This window comes from Diadema setosum, chromosome 2, assembly GCF_964275005.1.
Source record: "Diadema setosum chromosome 2, eeDiaSeto1, whole genome shotgun sequence".
Taxonomy (NCBI): Eukaryota; Metazoa; Echinodermata; class Echinoidea; order Diadematoida; family Diadematidae; genus Diadema; species Diadema setosum.
Window position 1 is genome coordinate 34,507,196 of NC_092686.1, and position 21,304 is coordinate 34,528,499.

The 21,304-nt window shown below is 40.8% G+C and overlaps 1 protein-coding gene across 1 annotated transcript; it reads left to right on the forward strand.

Moving 5' to 3' along the window:
• Positions 1 to 1,744: 1,744 nt before the first annotated feature.
• On the forward strand, positions 1,745 to 20,562 carry LOC140242102 (uncharacterized). The gene is made up of 10 exons (XM_072321865.1): positions 1,745 to 2,879; positions 11,340 to 11,405; positions 13,478 to 13,622; positions 14,236 to 14,390; positions 15,452 to 15,607; positions 16,870 to 16,995; positions 17,853 to 18,031; positions 18,750 to 18,828; positions 19,215 to 19,411; positions 20,361 to 20,562. Exons 1-10 carry the CDS (start codon positions 1,773 to 1,775, stop codon positions 20,560 to 20,562), a joined length of 2,412 nt encoding a protein of 803 aa, XP_072177966.1. The 5' UTR covers positions 1,745 to 1,772.
• Positions 20,563 to 21,304: the final 742 nt, after the last annotated feature.

A 21,304-nucleotide genomic window follows, 5' to 3' on the forward strand; every position in this document is an offset into this window, starting at 1 on the left:
TACATACACATTGTAGTTCTCAGGTTATATGCCATGCCTGCAGAACTGTTGATTTTTGCTCTAAAATGTACACATACATGTATGCTAATTTCATAAGAAATGTGTGAAATAATACCACTGTTAATACACGATCAATCATCGTGTAATGTTCTACCTACATGCTACTGAATGGTGATGGCTCTTCAGAATAAAAGTTATGTACTATGAATAATCTAATTGTTTTACACCTTTGATCTCAAAATACACCAAAATAACTCAAAAAATGTATCCTGGCAAATCATTTCAGCTAAACAAGTTTCTTGGTAGACCCTTTTGATGTATTGCAAAGAAATTCCAAATGATGGAAGATGAATTTGAGTCCCTCTGCAAACTATGTTTTGGTTAATTGATTTATTTTTACCATCAGGCATGCTAGATGAGGACTAAGGCATGGAGATGTGTAGACTGTCAGTGTATATGTCTAGTTACAGTACATTGTAAATGTCCCTATGAATGATACAAGTGCCATGTATCTCGACCACACAGATCTTCACTGAATATCCTTTCTTTTCTTTTTTTTTTAACCATAATATCATAACGCAAAGCTTGTAATCCTTTTTGTTGCATTGTTACCTCCACCAAGGGAGGAGGTTGTTTTCATCGGCGTTGGTTTGTGTGTTTGTTGGTTTGTCTGTGTGCAAACTCCAAAAGTTGTAGAAGGATTTGGATGAAACTTACAGGATGAAAGGTTGAGAATGACACGAGTAACAGATGATTAAATTTTGGTAGTGATCTGGGAATCTTTGTGGATTTTATGAAGGATTTTCACTATTTTGGCAAGTACAAAACTTTGTACAGTCAATGAACTTGGGAGTTCAAGCTGCGCATTTTTGAGGTTTTCATACTCGTACTAAAGTGTGTGCTCTAATTTCTGCTATCCAAAGGCGAGGCACTCTCTGCAGCTGGAAGTTGATGATATAGCAAAAGGCTTCTATATAGGGAAATCTAGCGATTTTCAGCATGCATTATATGGGTGAAAATCACTGATCTCCATGGAAGAACAAGATCAGTGGTGGAAATACGCTGGGTGGCAGAGGTCTGCGCTCTCAGAATGCTTCTCTGGTTTTTTTATGATTTTTTTTTTTCCCACACAAATCTTTGAATTGTAGTTTTAAGACTTGTAAATCTGATGACATCTCAGAGTCATACTAGTCATAGCCTCACCTAATTTTCACTTGTGGTTGTGATCAATATCAGCAGTGAAAACTTTTTTATGTCAAAAACTCCATACATTTATAATATTGGATAAAAGTTTAACAACACTGCTGCCATTTTGTCTGTCTCATTCTGCTCTATCTATTATAGTCATCTTGAACATTCCATGGTGTGGAAATACCTTTTTAAGTGCTCACATATCCTTCATCCTGATATTCATTTTTTAATGTATGATTAATGGCATGCTTTAGATGTTGCCTTTTTAGATTTTATTTGTTTAATGTCACATAAAACTGAATTGCATCCTTGGACTGGGAAGTGGTAGTAAGAATTCTAAAGGAAAGTGCTGTGTTAAAAGGATGCAGTGAAAGAAGCTACGTGTTGTGTGATGGCTGCGGTTGCTTCGAGTAGAGGTTAGCTAAGAAATTTTCATATCAAAATATATATTCAATTATCTGTCATGAATGTTTTTTTTTTAAATATTTTTTAATATATAATGTATTATTATCATATTAATGTTTTTTAATGCTGCAGGGTTGTATAACGTGTCACAGAGCTAGAAAGAGACCTTGATCACCATGGATGGACGGGACAACTCAAATATTGGCTCTAGTGACTCAGAGGGAGTTCCTGCAAGGCCCTTAAACAAGCGAACAAAGTCCAAATCCCGAGTGTGGGACCGGGTGGCTCGGCTAGCGCGAAGAACCAGGAGCTCTCGTGAAGGAGACAGTGACTTTGCATCAACTGGAGAAGAGGCCGGCGAGGCAGATCTTCCTTCAGAGCACATGGACCTCAGTGATGGGCCCTCAACAAGTTCATATCAGTCTCCCAGTACTAGGAAAAAACAACTCTCTGACTGCAGCTCTTCCAGTGAAGGCGATCTGGCAATCCATGAGACTGCTATTAGGTTAACCAAGGGAAAGAAAAACCGATACAAGCCCCCTGACAACAGCGAGGTTGTGTATCAACACTGTGTTCGACCTAGTGCTGTCAAGGCGATGTTTCGCCCCGCCCAGTACATGTTGCAAACTGACCAATCTGTGCAGATGAGAAAGAAGAGAGGCCAGTGTAATTCTGTGACTTGTAGACACTCAGACTCGTATTCTGTTGGATGTGCTCACGAAGGACCCAGAAACTTGAATGATGTCTCCGAGGACTGTTGCCATTGTCCCGCTTGTTGTTGCTGTCGTCGTGGCAATGGCAGCTGGGCATCTGGGAGTTGGCCAAGGAACAGATCTTGTCCCCTGCGCATGAGTCTACGAATGGCCGGGCCGGGGAGCATGTTCCAATTGCCCAAGGCCATTCAGTCTCCGTCCTCATCCCCACGTGGGAAGAACTTGTGGAAACGCAACTCGGTGCAGGGGCCTCTCATGACAAAGTCAGTGTCCCTCCACAGTGAACGTCCAGGGAGTGCTATGTACGACATGAGGATTTCCACTATGGAGTGCACCGAGGAGGAGAAGGCAGCCTTGAGGGCGAACCGATCCCTGGACATGCTTCACAGCGCCGTCATGCACGACGTCAAGGGGTTGTCTAGAAGCATTCCGCTGTTTTGCGACCAGGAGAGGACAATAGATGAACGGAATGGCTATGAGCGTGAGAGCAAGGAAAAGTCAAAATGTGGCAAGCAGATTGCTTCCTGGAAGGACAAGGTTTCTGGACCAGTCTTTAAGGAGAGGATGGAGGTGAGGCAGATTTGACTAGGTCTTTCAAAATTCTAAATTTTAATGGAAGTATCCATGTTTTGAAATATTTACACCAGCAGTGATGTAGTCATGATGATCAAATGATTCTTGTATTGCTACATATGAAAGTAGCACAAAAAATCTGTCATTTATATGATTCTGAACAAACACAACCATGTGCACCGTGGCTTTTCTTCAGCAGGATCACTTTCTTCCTATTAAAGGGTAATGATACCTCTTTGGTCTAAGCATTCATGTGTAATGTGCATGAAATGTCAAGTTACTCTATAAAAGATAGATACCAGATATGTGGAATATGCATAAATTGGAGTAGTAACAAGCAGTTCATATGGCTGTTTGCATGTCATTTTAAGAGCAAATGTAGACCCCTATTGATGATCTGTTCTTTTAAATTGATAAATTTGTGATATTTCTTATGCAAAACAAATGAAGAGGGACATTATGTATGATGTGAAGTCACAATCATGTAATTGGAATATCCACATTTTATGTCATGGCAGCTGAATTTCATACTTGAAAATGACTCGTGTAGCCCGTAATTAAAGTTTGTTCATGGCTTTATGCTTCCTTCCCTGAAATTCACTCTTCTATAAATTGAATATGATATATACATTTCAGTGTAGATACAAGTATATCATCTTGTGCACTAACCATTAAAAAAAATAGATATGAAGCTTGTACTGTAGCTATAAGTCATTCTGTCGAGTAAGAAATGAAAGTTGTCCTGTCCTGTTCGGCATAGTCCTTGAGTTTAGATGTCATGAGATGATGTGTTGCTCCTTCAACAGTTTCTGTGGCCATTATTGGCAGTACACTATTCATCACTATTGTTACGACCAAAATCACTCTGAGAATGATCGCACAAAAGAAACAATCAACTGATGTTCAGGCGGTTTATTAACAGTGATATTGTGGGTACAGACTCGTATTCAGTTTTTACATCAGTACAATAATGATCAATAGAAATAATTATAAATCGGTAGTGAAATCACTTACAGCCAAATTTGAAAGCAAGTAATCCTTTGACAGTGTCCAGATACGATGTTCGATGCACAGATGAGTGATCCTTGACGCACCGATGAATGATTCCTCCGACGTAACTCCAAAGGCACAGATTGCATTAATCCACAGTATAAATCCGGGGTAAAATCCACATTAGACGTCCACAGCGAAACGTGCAGATTCCACAGGAAACGGGCAGAATCCAAATGTTATGACGACCACGTTCAGTTGATGCGTTGAATGATGATTCACTTTATAATGTCCAGCAAGGAATCCAGCCCGTCACAGCTTTGCCGTAATAATGTCCGTTGACACTAAAATATGGAGTCTCTCTCCAATGTAGGCAAATTAATTCTCTGCAGGCAAAAATGTCTCCCAGGCCTTATCTCCACAAACACAGTTTGTATAGCAGGTCAGCAGGTAACACAGGACTGACTATAACAAGTCGCTTCAGAGCCAGAAGTGACGTAACTCTCAGAGCAGAGGTGTTGGGTACTCTGCCTACCTCAGAATTTCTCCGGCTTATATATTCATTCACCCCTTTCTAGTACATTCTGTAATTTTCTCCAACCTAGGGCTACATACCTGAACATACTAGCAAGTCCAAGTTCCAGGAATCCTGGATGACTCACTGCCTAATATGTGCATAACATCATTGCCAAAATTAACTACCAATCACATTGGGCTACAAGGGCAGTGCCTCACTCAGCCAGCACTTCCTAGAATTTTCTGGAATGGGTGAAATCATTCTAAATTGAATGAGCTATAATGTATTTCCTGTCACATGCATACATGTACTGTAGCTACATTGTATACCATGTAAAAAATTCTCCACTGATCTGGTCAGCCTGTATGTACTATATCTATATCATATAAAATGTTCTCCATTAATCTGGTTCACCTGTGTACATACACATTAAACAACCATGCATACAGCCTTGATACATGTACATGTAACTACTTGTGTGTACATTTGTGACACCATCCCCCATGGGAAAAAGAAAGCCTTGCCGTAGCAAGGGTTTCTTTTACCTTCACAATTTCTCATTGTTATTTACAACGAGTGCGAGGTAAAATCCAACTCAAACAACCATAATCACATACTATCACATGCCTTTTGAAAAGCTGCATTGATTCCATGTTTTCTTTTCATGGATACCAATTACAATGATATTGCTTGGATTCTCGAAGCTTATACAATCATGTCAAGCTGTTTTGCATACATTGATGGATATGCTAAACACATACACTGTAAATGATATGCGGTGAAAACTTTTCACCTTTGATACTCTCTTCATGTTACACTCTTGACAAAGCGTCAGCAATTACATTATTTTTGCCTGCCACATGTTTGATTTTGAGTGCATATGGCTGCGTCATCATGCTCCATCTGAACAGTCTGTTGTTCTTCATTTTGAACCGGTCTAAAAAGACCAAGGGGTTGTGGTCAGTATAGACCGTGATCTCCCCTTTGCTATTGGTCAAGTACACTTCATATTGCTGGAGGGCAAGGATGAGACTGAGAGCCTCCTTCTCGATAGTTGAGTATTTCTTTTGGTATGCGTTCAACTTTTTGGAAAAGTAGCTAACCGGTCGTTCAGTGCCTTCTTCATCTTCTTGGAGCAAAACCGCTCCCACTCCTACATCACTAGCATCTATTGCCACTTTGAATGGCTTTTGGAAGTCAGGAGCTGCTAGAACAGGCTCATTAGCAAGGACTGCTTTTAGTTTCTCGAAGGCTCTTTGACACTCATCAGTCCAGGTGTACTTTGCCTTGCCCTTCAGCAGGTTTGTTAGGGGGGTGACTACAGTGCTAAAATTCGGTACAAATTTCCTGTAGAAACCAGCCATGCCCAGGAATCTGAGCAACTCCTTCTTGGATTGGGGGATGGGAAAGCCTAGTATAGCTTCTACCTTGGCTTCTCTTGGCAATACCTGTCCCTGACCGACTACATGCCCGAGATACACCACTTTGGCCTTTGCAAATTCACTTTTTGCCAGATTAATCACCAATCCGGCCTCCTTGAGTCGATCAAAGAGTTGCCGCAAGTGTGTAATGTGCTCTTCCCACGTGTCACTATACACTAGGATGTCATCAATGTATACTACACAGTTGTCAAGTCCGGCAATGATTTGGTTTGTTAGCCGTTGGAAGGTGGCCGGAGCATTTTTCATGCCGAATGGCATTACTTTGCATTGGAATAAGCCATCTGGTGTAGCAAAGGCAGAAATCTCCCTGGCTTTGTCGGTCAAGGGCACTTGCCAGTATCCCTTTAGAAGGTCTATTTTACTGACATATGCAGAATTTCCGACCCTGTCAATGCAGTCTTCTAGTCTGGGAATGGGGAAAGAATCTGTTTTTGTCACGGCGTTTACCTTTCGGTAATCTATACAGAATCTTTGAGACCCATCCGGTTTGGGCACCATGACGATTGGGGAGCTCCAACTGCTTTTACTCGGTTCTATTATGTCATTGTCTAACATGTATTGAACCTCTTCCCTTACTTTTTGCAGTTTGCTCGGGTTTAACCTGTAAGGGTTTTGCTTGATAGGGTCAGCATCTCCTACATCAACATCATGTACAGCCAGAGGGGTGCAGCCTGGTTTGTCTTTACACAATTCTTTGTACTCATGTAACAGACTAGTCACATCTTTCCTCTGATTTTCAGGTAGGTAGTCTAGTGCCTCATCTACTTTCCCTAACATCTCTGAGTTAGACAACCTGGCACTAGAGGGCGCACTTCCATTCTCATCTTGGGCTTCTCCCTCTTCATCTACTACTTCTTCTACCACCTGAGCTACACCTACAGGCTGACTAGCCTTTCTCTCATAGTACTCTTTCAGCATGTTTACATGACACACCCTCTGATCTTTTCGTCTGTCTGGCGTACTGATCACATAGTTCACATCATTGAGTTTCTTTTTGACACAGTATGGGCCACTGAACTTGGCTTTCAGTGGTTCACCTTGTATGGGCAGCAGTACAAGAACTTTGTCACCTGGTTTGAAGGTTCGGGCTTTGGCATTTTTGTCTGCCTTTCTCTTCATTGAGTCTTGTGACACTTTCAAGTGTTCCCTAGCTACCTCACAAGCCTTTGAAAGCCTTTCACGAAACTTTGACACATAGTCAAGTAGGTGGACCTCATCATCCTCAGTCATGAATTTCTCTTTGATGAGCTTCAGTGGGCCCCTGACTTCATGACCGTACACCAACTCAAATGGGCTGAAACCCGTCGACTCATTTGGGGAGTCCCTCGTTGCGAACAGCAGGAAAGGAATGCCCTTATCCCAATCCTCGGGATACTCCTCACAAAATGCCCTAATCATTGTCTTTAGGGTCTGGTGGTAGCGCTCCAACGCACCTTGGGATTGGGGATGATAAGCTGACGACTTCAGCTGCTTCACACCCAAACGATACATCACCTCTTGAAATATGCCTGACATGAAATTTGACCCTTGGTCAGACTGCACTTCCTTGGGCAACCCATACCTAGTGAAAAACTGCACTAGAGCATCTACCACAGTCTTAGCAGTGATATTTCGCAATGGGATAGCCTCTGGAAACCGTGTAGACATATCCATGATTGTCAAGAGGTACTTATGACCCGACCTAGTCCTAGGCAAAGGTCCAACACAGTCAACTAGAACCCGACTGAATGGTTCTTCAAACGCAGGTATCGGAATCAATGGCGCCGGCTTCACTGAATGCTGTGGTTTACCAGCCACCTGACATGTGTGACAAGTCTTGCAAAACTCAGCCACATCCACATTCAACCCTGGCCAATAAAAATGCCTCATGATCCGATCCTTTGTCTTTCTGACGCCTAAATGGCCGCCAACAGGTAACTCGTGAGCAATCCTCAAGATCTCACCGCGGTAACAGGGAGGGACAACAACTTGACGGACCACCGTCCAATCCTCATCAGCTGGCCTATGGGGAGGTCTCCACTTCCTCATCAAAATGCCATCTTTGACATAATAGCACTCAGGGACCTTTTCAGCCTCAGTCTCAGAACACGCCGTCTGAGACAAGCCTTTCAACTCAGAGTCTGCCTGCTGTGCTTCAACCAAGGAAGACTTGCTAAACAGCCCATCACTGTTAGCCTCGGAGCCTAATACAGCAACCCCATCATTCAGATCCTTGAAAAAGGTTTCTGCCAACCAAACACCGGAATTCTCCTCCACATCAACAGAATCCGCATCATCTTGAACAGCTCTACGAGCCTGAGACCTAGTCACAACACAATCTGGGAAAATCCCAGGAAACTCCTCCTGCAACTGCTCAGTTTCAGCAACCACCACTGGTTTATCCGAAACAACTGGAGACGCAACCACCTTATCCCCAGCCAAGTCATTCCCCAACAGGAAGTCAATGCCTACCATGGGCAACTCAGGAACAACTCCAACAGTGACAGGACCAGAAACTAGGTCACACTTCAAATCCACTCTATACAGTGGTACTGACATATAACTGCCATCAACAGTCTGAATCAAGACTTTTGCATTCACTGCACTATCTGGTGGAAAAATCATACCACCATCCACCATTAACGACTGAGAGGCCCCCGTATCCCGCAGGATGACTACTGGTTTACCTGCCTCACCAGAAGTACATGGGGTCACCTCACCATCAAACAAAAAGCTACGATAGCTCTCATCCACCTGCTTAGTTCTATCTTTGAATTTGGGAGATCGACTTTCAATGGCCTGTGTTTCACTGAAAGGGACACTATTTTCGGGTAGGACACTTTTTGACATGACAAATCCCATGTCCTTCTTTGTTTTGTTTTGCAACTTCCAACACTGTGACTTTACATGCCCTGTCTTGTTACAGTGAAAACATTTGATGACATTTGCACTTGTACTGGACCCTTTGTCAGATTGAGGCTTTGGTGCCGATGAAGTTTCAGAACTCGTGCCTTTTTCAGAACCAGCATTCTTTGGATTGCTTGACTGATTTTTGTCTCTCTTATTTCCAGAGAAATTTCTGAAAGGTGGTCTGTTTTCATGTCTGTGGGTCAGCTCATACTCATCAGCCATGAAGGCTGCTTTATGCAAACTTGTCACTTTGTGATCTTCCAGGTGCAACCTCACACTGAAAGCAACACTCTTTTTGAATTCTTCCAAAAGAACAACCTCACATAGGTTATCAAAATCCTGATCCACTTTCAGGGACCTGTACCACCTATCAAACATCATTTCTTTTTCACGAGCAAACTCAACATGTGTCTGGCCTGGTTTGCGGTACGAATTTCTGAACTTATATCTGTACGCCTCTGGCACCAACTCATAAGCATTCAACACTGCTTTCTTGACTGTAGTATAGTCACGTGATTGCTCTTCAGAGAGAGATGAGTACACATCGGCTGCTTTGCCGACAAACACACTTTGAAGGAGCATGGGCCAAAATTCCTGTGGCCATTTCAAACTGTTAGCCACCTTCTCAAATGACACAAAATATGCATCAACTCTGTTTTCTTCAAACTTTGGCACCAATCGAATGTTCTTGGCCAAATCAAATTCAGAGGGAGCCCTTTCACGATTTCCAACAGTCTGTGCATGAGTCAGTTCCATCTCACGCAATTTCACTTGTTGCTCCACTTCAAATTTCTTGATTTCCAGTTCCTTTTCTCTCAATTCCATTTCTCTAGCCCTTTGCTCTCTTTCTATTTCTCTTTGTTTTTCCCTTTCCTTCATTTCCATTTCTTTCTCCTTCAGTTGCAATCTAGCAAGCTCAAGCCGTGTTTGATCTGACATTTGAGCTTGATCTGAAGTGTCAATTTCTTCTTTGAGCTCCATTTGACCAGCTACTAAGTCAAGAATTTCTGCCTTTCTTACACCTTGTGGAACATCAACATTTAAATGCTGTGCAATAGCAGTCAAATCACATTTGCGTAACCTCTGCAAATCTTTGAGGGACAAATCTGTCCTCTGAACAAATGCCTGAACATCCATTGTACTGATTGACATTGTCACATGTATTACACACAATGTACAATTGAACAATCAACTCACTGGTATTTTGTCTGTACCAATATTCTGGATTCCGGAACGTTCCAAATTCTAAGTTTTGGCTTTAAATTCACTTCCCGGACAAGCCCCCAATTTTGTTACGACCAAAATCACTCTGAGAATGATCGCACAAAAGAAACAATCAACTGATGTTCAGGCGGTTTATTAACAGTGATATTGTGGGTACAGACTCGTATTCAGTTTTTACATCAGTACAATAATGATCAATAGAAATAATTATAAATCGGTAGTGAAATCACTTACAGCCAAATTTGAAAGCAAGTAATCCTTTGACAGTGTCCAGATACGATGTTCGATGCACAGATGAGTGATCCTTGACGCACCGATGAATGATTCCTCCGACGTAACTCCAAAGGCACAGATTGCATTAATCCACAGTATAAATCCGGGGTAAAATCCACATTAGACGTCCACAGCGAAACGTGCAGATTCCACAGGAAACGGGCAGAATCCAAATGTTATGACGACCACGTTCAGTTGATGCGTTGAATGATGATTCACTTTATAATGTCCAGCAAGGAATCCAGCCCGTCACAGCTTTGCCGTAATAATGTCCGTTGACACTAAAATATGGAGTCTCTCTCCAATGTAGGCAAATTAATTCTCTGCAGGCAAAAATGTCTCCCAGGCCTTATCTCCACAAACACAGTTTGTATAGCAGGTCAGCAGGTAACACAGGACTGACTATAACAAGTCGCTTCAGAGCCAGAAGTGACGTAACTCTCAGAGCAGAGGTGTTGGGTACTCTGCCTACCTCAGAATTTCTCCGGCTTATATATTCATTCACCCCTTTCTAGTACATTCTGTAATTTTCTCCAACCTAGGGCTACATACCTGAACATACTAGCAAGTCCAAGTTCCAGGAATCCTGGATGACTCACTGCCTAATATGTGCATAACATCATTGCCAAAATTAACTACCAATCACATTGGGCTACAAGGGCAGTGCCTCACTCAGCCAGCACTTCCTAGAATTTTCTGGAATGGGTGAAATCATTCTAAATTGAATGAGCTATAATGTATTTCCTGTCACATGCATACATGTACTGTAGCTACATTGTATACCATGTAAAAAATTCTCCACTGATCTGGTCAGCCTGTATGTACTATATCTATATCATATAAAATGTTCTCCATTAATCTGGTTCACCTGTGTACATACACATTAAACAACCATGCATACAGCCTTGATACATGTACATAACTACTTGTGTGTACATTTGTGACACTATTCAGAAGATATAACTCAACAAGAGTGTATGGGACAACATAAATCACTGTCTAGTTGGTCACGAGTAGTGTCTGTGATATATGGAGGTGTTGTATCCTTGGTGGCTTACCTTTTGTTTGTGCAGTGAGATTTTTTTGTAATGTGTGTTCCATGCTCTTATCTTATTCGTGTAGACAATTCTGGAATGGTTTGGTGAGTTCAATGACCAACAGAAGAACATTATGATGAAAAGACTTGTGGTAAGTTTTTTTTCTTTTTCATTTGTTTATTATTTATTCATTTATTTATTTATCTGTCTATCTATCTATTTATTTATTTATTTATTTATTTATTTATTTTGTTGTCTTTGGCAGCATATATAGAATGACTTCACCTCAAATGTCATGAGTGATATTCCACAGTATTATTGTCATTATAGTCACTACTGGAATAGATTTTTTTCACACATTACTCACACATGCTTAGAATTTCTCATTCAGCAAAGATATTTAGAATCATAAGGACTGGCTCAATCTCTTTCATACAGTTATAAACCTACAGACTGTAAGTGAGTAACAAGAACTGAAATGAAGAAAAAACAACAAAAACCTACCAATACATACATTGTAAGGTTGCTTAGTGTATAAATTGGCTAAAACTCACTTTCAGTGTGAAAAATGAAAATGTCTAGAAATACCATGTGCCACACAGCACAAAACTTGACATGGCATGGTGACATATTGTATAATTTCTTGCACTGCAGCACCAGGGATTCCCTTTATATACATTAAATTTCACATTTTGGGAGTGAATTTGAACTCTGCTGCATGCAAAACTTATGCACATAACCCGTACATGTAAAAGAACCCACTTCACTTCTTTCAGGAAGAGTGGGGAGAAATCCTGATGAAGTGGTCAAACACACAAAAGCAGCTGATATGCCTGTGTGGTGAGGCCGGCAGGTCACTTTTTGCTGCCCTGACAGACAAGGAGACTGCCAGAGAATTGGAAGTAGTGATGATAATGATAGTAAATGGTACCTCACACCTTACCTATTGTTTTGATAATGAATGTTAACCAGTGTTTGCGCTAGATGATCATCTTCGAGGAACTCGGGTTGAACACTGAAGGACTGCTGTATAAACAGGGTTTGATTTGAATTGAGGTCACATGCTAAAGTCAAATGTCATTTAAATCACATGCTAAAGCTTACCTACAAGACTGTTTTAAATCTGGGAGGGGGCAATTCATGAAGCATTTTGTCCAACAAATTTGTCGGACAAATTTGCTCTCAGCCAGTCAGATGCAAGAATTTCAGTAGCTTATAACAGTTTGTCAGAGAAAATATCTGACAAAATGCTTCATGACATGCCCCCCTGCTCTCCCCCCCCCCACCCCATTTCTAAAACATTCCTTTCATCTATGCTGTACTATCTTATTATACCCCCGCCAAACAAAGTTTGAAGGAGGTATATAGGAATCAGCGGACGGTCGGGCGGTCGGTCGGTCGGGCGGTCGGTCCGTTGCAAATCTTGCGTCGCGAACTACTTCCTCAGTTTTCAACCGATTCCCATAAAACTTGGCACAGATGTGTGCCTTGGGTTGTAGATGTGCAAGACGTATTTTTTGACAGTACCCAAAAGTACGTTGCCATGGTAACGGCATATTATGGGCAAAAATGGGTACAAATCTTGCGTCGCGAACTCCTCCCACAGTTTTTGATCAATTTTTATGAAATTAGGTACAGCTGTTCATCTGAATATGTTAATGTGCAAGACACATATTTCCGCAGTGGCAAAAAGTGCGTTGCCATGGTAACGGCATGTTATTGGTAAAATATAGGGCAAAATGCTTCATGGCAAAACTGCTTCATCAGTGTTCTTCCAATTCTCATGGAATTCATATTGAATGTTTGTCTTAGGATATAGGTCAGCATGACACATTTCTTGACAGTGACAAAAAGTATGTTGCCATGGTAACAGCTCACATATTATGAGCCAAAATGATGGAAAATTTTGTGTTGCAAACTACTTCCTCAATTTTTGCCCAATTTCCATGAAACTTGGTACAGATGTGTGCCTTTGGTTGTAGATGTGCAAGACGCATTTTTCGACAGTACCCGAAAGTACGTTGCCATGGTAACGGCATATTAATGGCAGAAGATCAAGGAAAGATCTTGCGGATTTAACTACTTCCTCAGTTTTTTGACCAAAGCTTATGAAATGTTGTTTGGCGGGGGTATAACCAGTCGCTGTAGCGACATTTCTAGTTTAATCAATGCTGTTTCATTCTAACCCTTTTGGTTTTTTTGTTTTTTTTTTGATATCAACAGGAGGAATGTGATCTTCCCCAGATGCATATGCTGTCGGTTACCATGGAACCCATCTTGCATCAGCACTGCCCTCACAATTGCCAGGACCTGTTGTCTTGGTTACCCACTCAGCTTTCACTGAAAATCCTTTATTACCTAGATCCAGGTGAGTAGCGAATAAAACCAGTAGATACAAAGCTACAGGTAGACCTGACTGCAAAGTTGATTTACATGATTTGACTTCAGACAGGTGAACAAGAGATTAGTTTCCTCATTTTTGCCAAAATTCACTGTAATATAGTTTAATTGTAGACCATGGTTTATGTAAATGTGTTGATTGCATAAACATACAGGCACTTAATTCATTGCTTGCACTGACATGAGGTCCAGTAATAAATTAATGTTTTGGTTGGTATGCTTACAATTGTATCTTATGCTTTCCATTGTATTTCACACTTCTTTTAGACCACAGGCTATAATTTAAACCATGGATTTGATTTGAATTAACCTTAATGAAACCATGGACTTAGGTCCATGATGAAACTTGTGAAACCTTTGTGAAACTAACTTTAGAGTCTTGGTGATGGAATGTGCATGTTTGATACCAGTGTCCAAAGTACTACGCTATGATGCTTGCTGAAAATGTCTTTACTTCTCATGCCACACATTCGTGATGAGTTAGTCTTTGGTATGTTGTTAGTGATGTGATAAAGCCTGTGTGCTCATTTAGTAATTCCATCCCATTTCTGATTGTGTCTCATTTGATCTCGTCTCTCCAGTGAGCCTGTGCAGGTGTGCCGGTGTGAACAGGGCCTGGAGGGAGCTGGCGGAGGACTCTAACCTCTGGAGGCAGCTCTGTCTGGAGCAGAAGTGGCGTCTCTCCCAGGTTGAGGAGCACAAGCAAATGATCAACCACATGGGCTCTTGCATACAGGTGAGTACAGGTCATTGCACTCAGGTGTAACTTCCATCATGCTGCGCAGTGGCCAAAAATATTTTACCTGCTGCAAAATCCCTTTTATTGTTTTCCAGCACATGCGCCTGTCTGACACAACCAGTGGTTACCTGATTGTAGTCCCTGGATCAGTTTTTGAAAGTACAAACAGCCTGGTGTTGATTATGCATTCATCTAGCCAGGGTCACACAAAACACAGGCACAAATTCACTCAGACATGACCTTTAGTAAATGCAATCACTTCTTGTTTTGCATGAGTAAATATTAGTATATATTCATTACTATACATAAAATCTCCTTTTACGTATATGATACTCCCCATGTGATGTAAACACAGGTCCATTTATTATGGACATAATTGGTAGCCTCTGCACTACATTATCAGGATGCAGTAATGGGTCTATTCAAGTGCGATATGCTTACCATGAGACAATACAGAACTCTCAGCTCTATGCCATGGCCATTGTGAATGAAATACAGTGAAATATTGTGTCATTTGAAATGCCCAGACTTTCATGAAACACAATTTCCTAGCGCTGCATGAAATACAGACAATGCTTTTGTAGTTGAATGTAGACCATATAGAGGTGAATGAACATACTGGGTATTGTTCACAGCTCATGAGAACCATATTGTGTCAGGATGTTTCCCAGCAACTATTTCCTGTATCTTGGCAAGCATGAGGGATTCCAGCTTTAAAAACAGTATCTAGAGCAAATGTCACCCAGCTTCATAAAAACAGACACAAGAAAAACTTAGTTGCTTGTGCAGTACAGGTATTTTCCTTTGGTATGCAGGGTAGATCAATGAAATCAATCTCTCTGCTGTAGTTTTCTTACATTATTATAATATATTGTTTGTTCAACACTTTGCATACAGGATGTTTGAGTACGGTGTTTTATGTTGATATAACACGACCAGTAAAAAAAAAGAAAAAAAAAGAGGCTGTTTCTGACTCTTCGCAATAGGTCAGATGAATATATACAAGTGGCATGTGCATGACAGTTTTATATGTGTGATTATGAATTGTATTTCCACAGTGGAAAAGGGTGTTTGCCGAGCGGTACAGGTTGAGACGGAATTGGCTGAAGGGACTATGCACTGTGCGCACTTTTGAGGGACACACCCAGGGCATCTCTTGTGTCCAGTTTGATGACACCAGGATCGTCAGCGGATCATCTGATAAAACCATCAAGGTCTGATTCTTATTAGTTGGTTGACCCCTCCTCCTTACGATGAATACATTATCTTATGTATCTAGGCATCATTTTGTTTTTTTCTTCTTTTTTTTTCCTGTTATCTGTTTGTGTGTTTGGGCCTTCATATTATACTTATGTACTGTATACGCCATATATTTTGCGAGTCCAAATTTGCACAAATCAGGAATTCCTAACGATTTCGCGAGTGGTTAGATTCGTGATCGTGGAATCCTGTTCTGAACCGAAGAGATTTCTTTGTACTGAATGGAGAAGTGCACATACGTACGTCACATTCACATCAGGATCAGAGTCAATATTTTTGCGTGTCTTTAATTTCGCGAATAGCAGCTGACTCGCGAAATTTGCGAAAATAAAAACCTCGCGAAATATTCGGCGTATACAGTATTTCAAATGGCTAATTTACATGTATGATTGTATTTCATATCTCATCTGATCCCTGAATTTGTCAATATATTTGCATTTTACTTTTGCTCCTTTATACAGTGTGTCCATTTAGGATATATACTTATGAGCAATTGAAGGCAAACAAACTGAAACAACATGTTTTAATATAAATTCAAACCCTTTTATGTTATGATTTTTATTGTTTTGCATTAATTTTCCCCTGTTTGGATGGGGAAAAATGTGAGGAAACTTCTATGATGTTACAGTTTTCCATTTTTCTTTTTACATGATATTTGTATCGCAGTTCTATGCCCACAAAGTTTGAAGTGAGAGAAACCAAAAGCCAGTACCAATGTGAAGAGAAAATACATCGGTATTGCACACCCATAATATCTCCTATGAAAGTGAGAATGCTTGCTATAAAATCGAACCTGTGTGATTTTGTCTCATGGAATATTGTGAAAAGTGAGTGACTGAGAATGCTGCTGACATAACCATGATTTGCTTTGTATCTTTTTTTTTTGTTTGTTTTTAATCAACCCACAGTCAATATGCTGTAAATGGCACACATTTTACAATGGTTTTAGTCTCGTGAGTTATACAAGTCAACTGTCATTTGCAAAATCAAGAACATGCCAAACCTGAACTTGTGAACTTTGCTTCTAGAAAAAGGATAGAACTTCTTGCTTTTCTTGCTGTGGTTCTCTGTTTTAAATTTAACCAGCTCACAAAAATCATTATTCAGTGTAATACTGATCATTATAAAACTATGTGATACAAGCAGTAGTTGTGCATGTTAAGATGAATGATATTTAGTTAAAATGACCAATCGTGTATGATTTTGCCCTGATTAGGTGTGGAACATTCGCACCAATTCTCCCTGGTCAGTTCAGACACTTGTCGGTCACTCAGGGACTGTGCGATGCCTGCACCTAGAAGGGAATCGTCTGGTCAGTGGCTCTACAGACTGCACCATCAAGGTGAGTGTGCTGACCCCTCTCCCTGCTTCATTGGAAATAATTTGTTGATTGATGGGTGAGATTTATAAAATTTGCAATGGTCATAAAATACTCATCTTCAAGGAAGACTTCGATTGGATGAATGCCTATTTTTTATTGCAAGACTTACTGATTAAACATCGCAATTTGGAAATACCATAGTACTGGTGTGGGTAAATATCAATAGCCTGTCATCCCCATATGTACCTTAAAGGGGATGGCTAGTAACCGATCAGTGGGAATCAGTGGGAATGCTGAGGGATGATTGTTCCAGTCCTTGTGGGATTCATTTGAGAGTACATTATATATCTACTGTTGTGTGAAAATTATTTGCTTCAGAACGGTCTCATGTTCAAGTAATGTGCAAATTAATGCCCCGTCACTGACCAGGCACGCTAACCTGGAAACATTGAACTGCACATTACTTGAATATGAGACCATTCTGAAGCAAATGATTTTCACACAACAATAGATATATAATGTACTCTTAAATGAATCCCACAAGGATTGGAACAATCATCCTCCAGCATTCCTATTTATTTCCACTGATCAGTTACTAGCCATCCCCTTTAATGATTGGAGAAGTAGTCCATCAAAATGTGAGTATTAATCCCTAGATGAGTACATTCTAGTGTGCGACTGAGTGAAGTCAATGTTGCTTGTCATTAGCTTGCCATGAACTGTTTACTGTAAAGGCTTTGAATCCAGTGTTGCTTTTATATTGAATGTCATACAAATCTATGCAAGAAGTGAGCTTAAGCAGAAATTTGACAGTGGAAATCAAAAGAACTACCACTTTGATGGAGGTCACATTTTTTTTTTTTTCGAACGGCCCCCAGGTCTGGGATTTATCGATGCAAAGTAGCTGGTCCAGCATTGCGTGCAGGGTTACCATGGTCGGACATGATGACACAGTCCGCTGCCTTCAGGTGGACGACGAGAAAGTGGTCAGTGGATCATATGACAGGACACTCAAGGTCTGGGACATCCGCACTGGTCAGTGCAGAGTGACCCTGAGGTGAGTCGGCTATAAATCAGCGAGTCTTTGATGTTTGCTTGTGACACATTGTCTTTTATCAAATATCTGTCAAACCATTAAAAGTGAAGTATTATCGCAATAACACAGGCTTCGATGTGAATATGGACAGAAACTAGTGAGCCATCTAATGACTGTTTGGTTTTAGAGAATGCCAGTACTTGAATGGACAACTTTAGCTAGTTTGTCACTGAAAGTCTGTATTTGAGTTTAAAGACAATTCTTTGACTGCAAAAAATTTGTTTGTGGCAGCTGAATGCACAAATTATAGACAAAAGAATGAAAACAGGAAAAGAGTATTGGTACGGCTTAAAGTAATCCTGGTGAAATCGAGTAATTAGTAGTATTAGTAGCTGTGATAATATTAGTTGTAGTAGTAGCAGCACTTGTAGTAGCAGTTGTAGTGATGGTGTAATAATAGTTGTGTAAATGTCAAATAGTTGAAGTTAAAAGTGATTGCAGTGATAATGGCGCATTAAGGAAGAGAAAAAGAGGAAATATTACAAGATGAGGTGGATCAAAGAAGAAGAAGCAGAAAAGAAGAAGTGATACTTGGTGACTGTTGGAGCAGTGATAATACATAAGTCAAAGTAGTAGTAAGGGCAGGAGTGATATTGAGAGGGGATGAGAAAGAGATTGAAGAATTAATGACTCTGTCTTCATTTAGTTGATTACTTTCGGTTTTCTTTCTGGTTGGCAGAGGTCATCAGGGTGCTGTCATTTGCCTCCAGTTTGATGACACCAAGATTGTCTCGGGTTCAGCAGATAAGAGCATCAAGGTGAGTTATCGGCAGTGAACTTTGAATTACATGTTGAGATCCTTTTAAAGCTAAAACATAGTTCTCAGAAGGGCTCAAAATCTGTCTTCCACCATTTGGAATTTGCCTGCAATATAGTGAAAGGATGTACCAATGAATCTGTCGGGCTGATGCGATTTGCCAGGATAATGAATTGGGGTATTTTGAGATCAAAAGTGTAAAATAATTTTGATCATAGTACACAACTTTTGTTCCTGAAGTGAACGTGCCGTTTTTTTTTTTTTTTTTTTTTTTTTTAAAGCAATTTAGAGATTGTATAGCTAATGACATATGAAGTATAAATTAACTACTGTTCTATTTTTCTTACCCCTGGGTACATATCCTTATCCATCATGACATGTATTCAGATTTGGAGCCTTGCTGAAGGGGTGTGTGTTCGCACCCTGACTGGCCACCAGAATTCAGTTACCTGCCTGCAATTTGACGCCAGCAAGATCATCAGCGGCTCCTTGGATAGCAACCTGAAGTTCTGGGACCTCAAGACGGGCGAGTCCACCAGTACGATCGACTGGGTGAATGCCGAGGGTCACACAGGGGTCGTAAGGTCAGTGAAATGGGGAAGTCACGGTTGATTCCTTTCAGATTATCCCAATATATCGTGTGTCTGTTAAAAAGTGTATGTGTATTTGTGTGTGTGTGTGTGTGTGTGTGTATGTGTGTGTGTCTATGTGTGTGTGATTATTATTATTCTCTTAAATATTTGTATGTTTTTGATCTGCTTGCATTAACATATGCATGTATTCAATCTAGTTGCACGAATGTGTGGGAAGTGTCTGTAATTGTGTTGCTGTCAAATTGTAGACGGTATAATCGTGATATAGTCCCCATCGCTCCCCCCACTGCAGTGCGCGTGCACCCGTGCGTTAGGGTTTTATTTAGTACGGACACACAGCGGTGGGGACTATATCACGATTATGCCTTGTAGACATGATTTCATCTAAGAGGAAACTACCATTTGTGTATGTATGTGTTGTGTGTGTGTGTGTTGGAGAGTTCCCTAAGGAAAGCCTACTACCAGTTGTAAATTGCTTAAGTGATATTTCTGTAGTCGCCAGTGGATTGCATTGTGCCATTGTTTACTTGCACATCATATATCTTTTTCTCTCTCTCCATTAGTGCTTTTATGGCATGCTGTCACATCTGATCATTTGTCTTTAATGACGGCAACTTTCCATTATGATGACTGATGTGCGACTAAGCTTTGAATAGACTGTGATAATGATCGTTTGGATTATCAGTATCATTGTCATGATCATTGCCATGAGCAGTAAAATGCTGTAGGATCATTACCTTTAGTAAAGTACAAGTTATTTTGATGATTGTAAAGGTATAGATGGTCATTTAATAATGAAAAGGTATTGAATAAAGAGAGTTACCTAAGAAGAGTATTTGTTAGTTTGTGCTGTGTGTTTTTTCATCGAAGGTTGTTTTTGCATCCAGTGACGGTCCTCAAATATTTCCTGTCATGTCTGTCTGTCTGTCTGTCTGTGTAGATGTCTCCAGGCAGACAGCTGGAGGATTGTGAGCGCTGCCGATGACCGCACCTTGAAGGTGTGGAACATCGAGACTGGGGAGAGGATAGTCACACTCCGTCACCATGGCGATGGCGTCACTTGCCTCCAGTTCAACAACAGCAAGATCGTCTCAGGGTCCTACGACAAGACGGTGAAGCTGTGGGACTTCAGCGCCGTATGAAGGCGGCTCATTGTACCCAGCCTTGGTGTTTTGCTGAGTTTCTCACAGAATAGCATTGTGCTGGCTTTATCAAGTTATATTATGTATGTACATATGCATCTATGTATGTATGTATGTATGTGTGTATGTACGTATGTATGTGTGTATGTGTGTATGTATGTTCTTGTCTGACGTGGCCCCTTGTTGAAAGGTCTGTGATGATTGATGATGATGCAAAAGTGTAGACTCGGCACATCATCCACCCATGAGAAGCTGCCATTCTGTAACATGAATGCTCATTACTGTAGAGTGAAAGCTTTTCATATTGAGCCATGTGTCAGCACGCACAGGTCTATTCCATTTCTCACCCTTCTCGCAGCGTGCCTGTGCAAATTTTCATTTTGGGGACCGAAGACATGCCACGTAGGACATCTCAAAATTGCAATCTGTACCCAACTGCCTAGCACAGAGGATTGAAGATAGAAGTATTAAAAGTTAAATGTGGCATGGTATTGCTATGGTAGTTCAGTTCACACTTCTAAGATGGATGTTTATAGTAGTCTGCAAATGTATTCTTTGTATCCAGCCAATAGGCATACTTCTGAAATCACCCGTTACTCTTTACCTCTTTCAGTACTGCCCTTCATTTTAGGTGAAGGAGACCATCCTTCTGCCCAATTTCCTTCTTGACACTGTCACATGTGAACAGTGTGTGCTGCCATCGTTTACAACTAACACACTAACTTATCAGGAATCGAGTGTA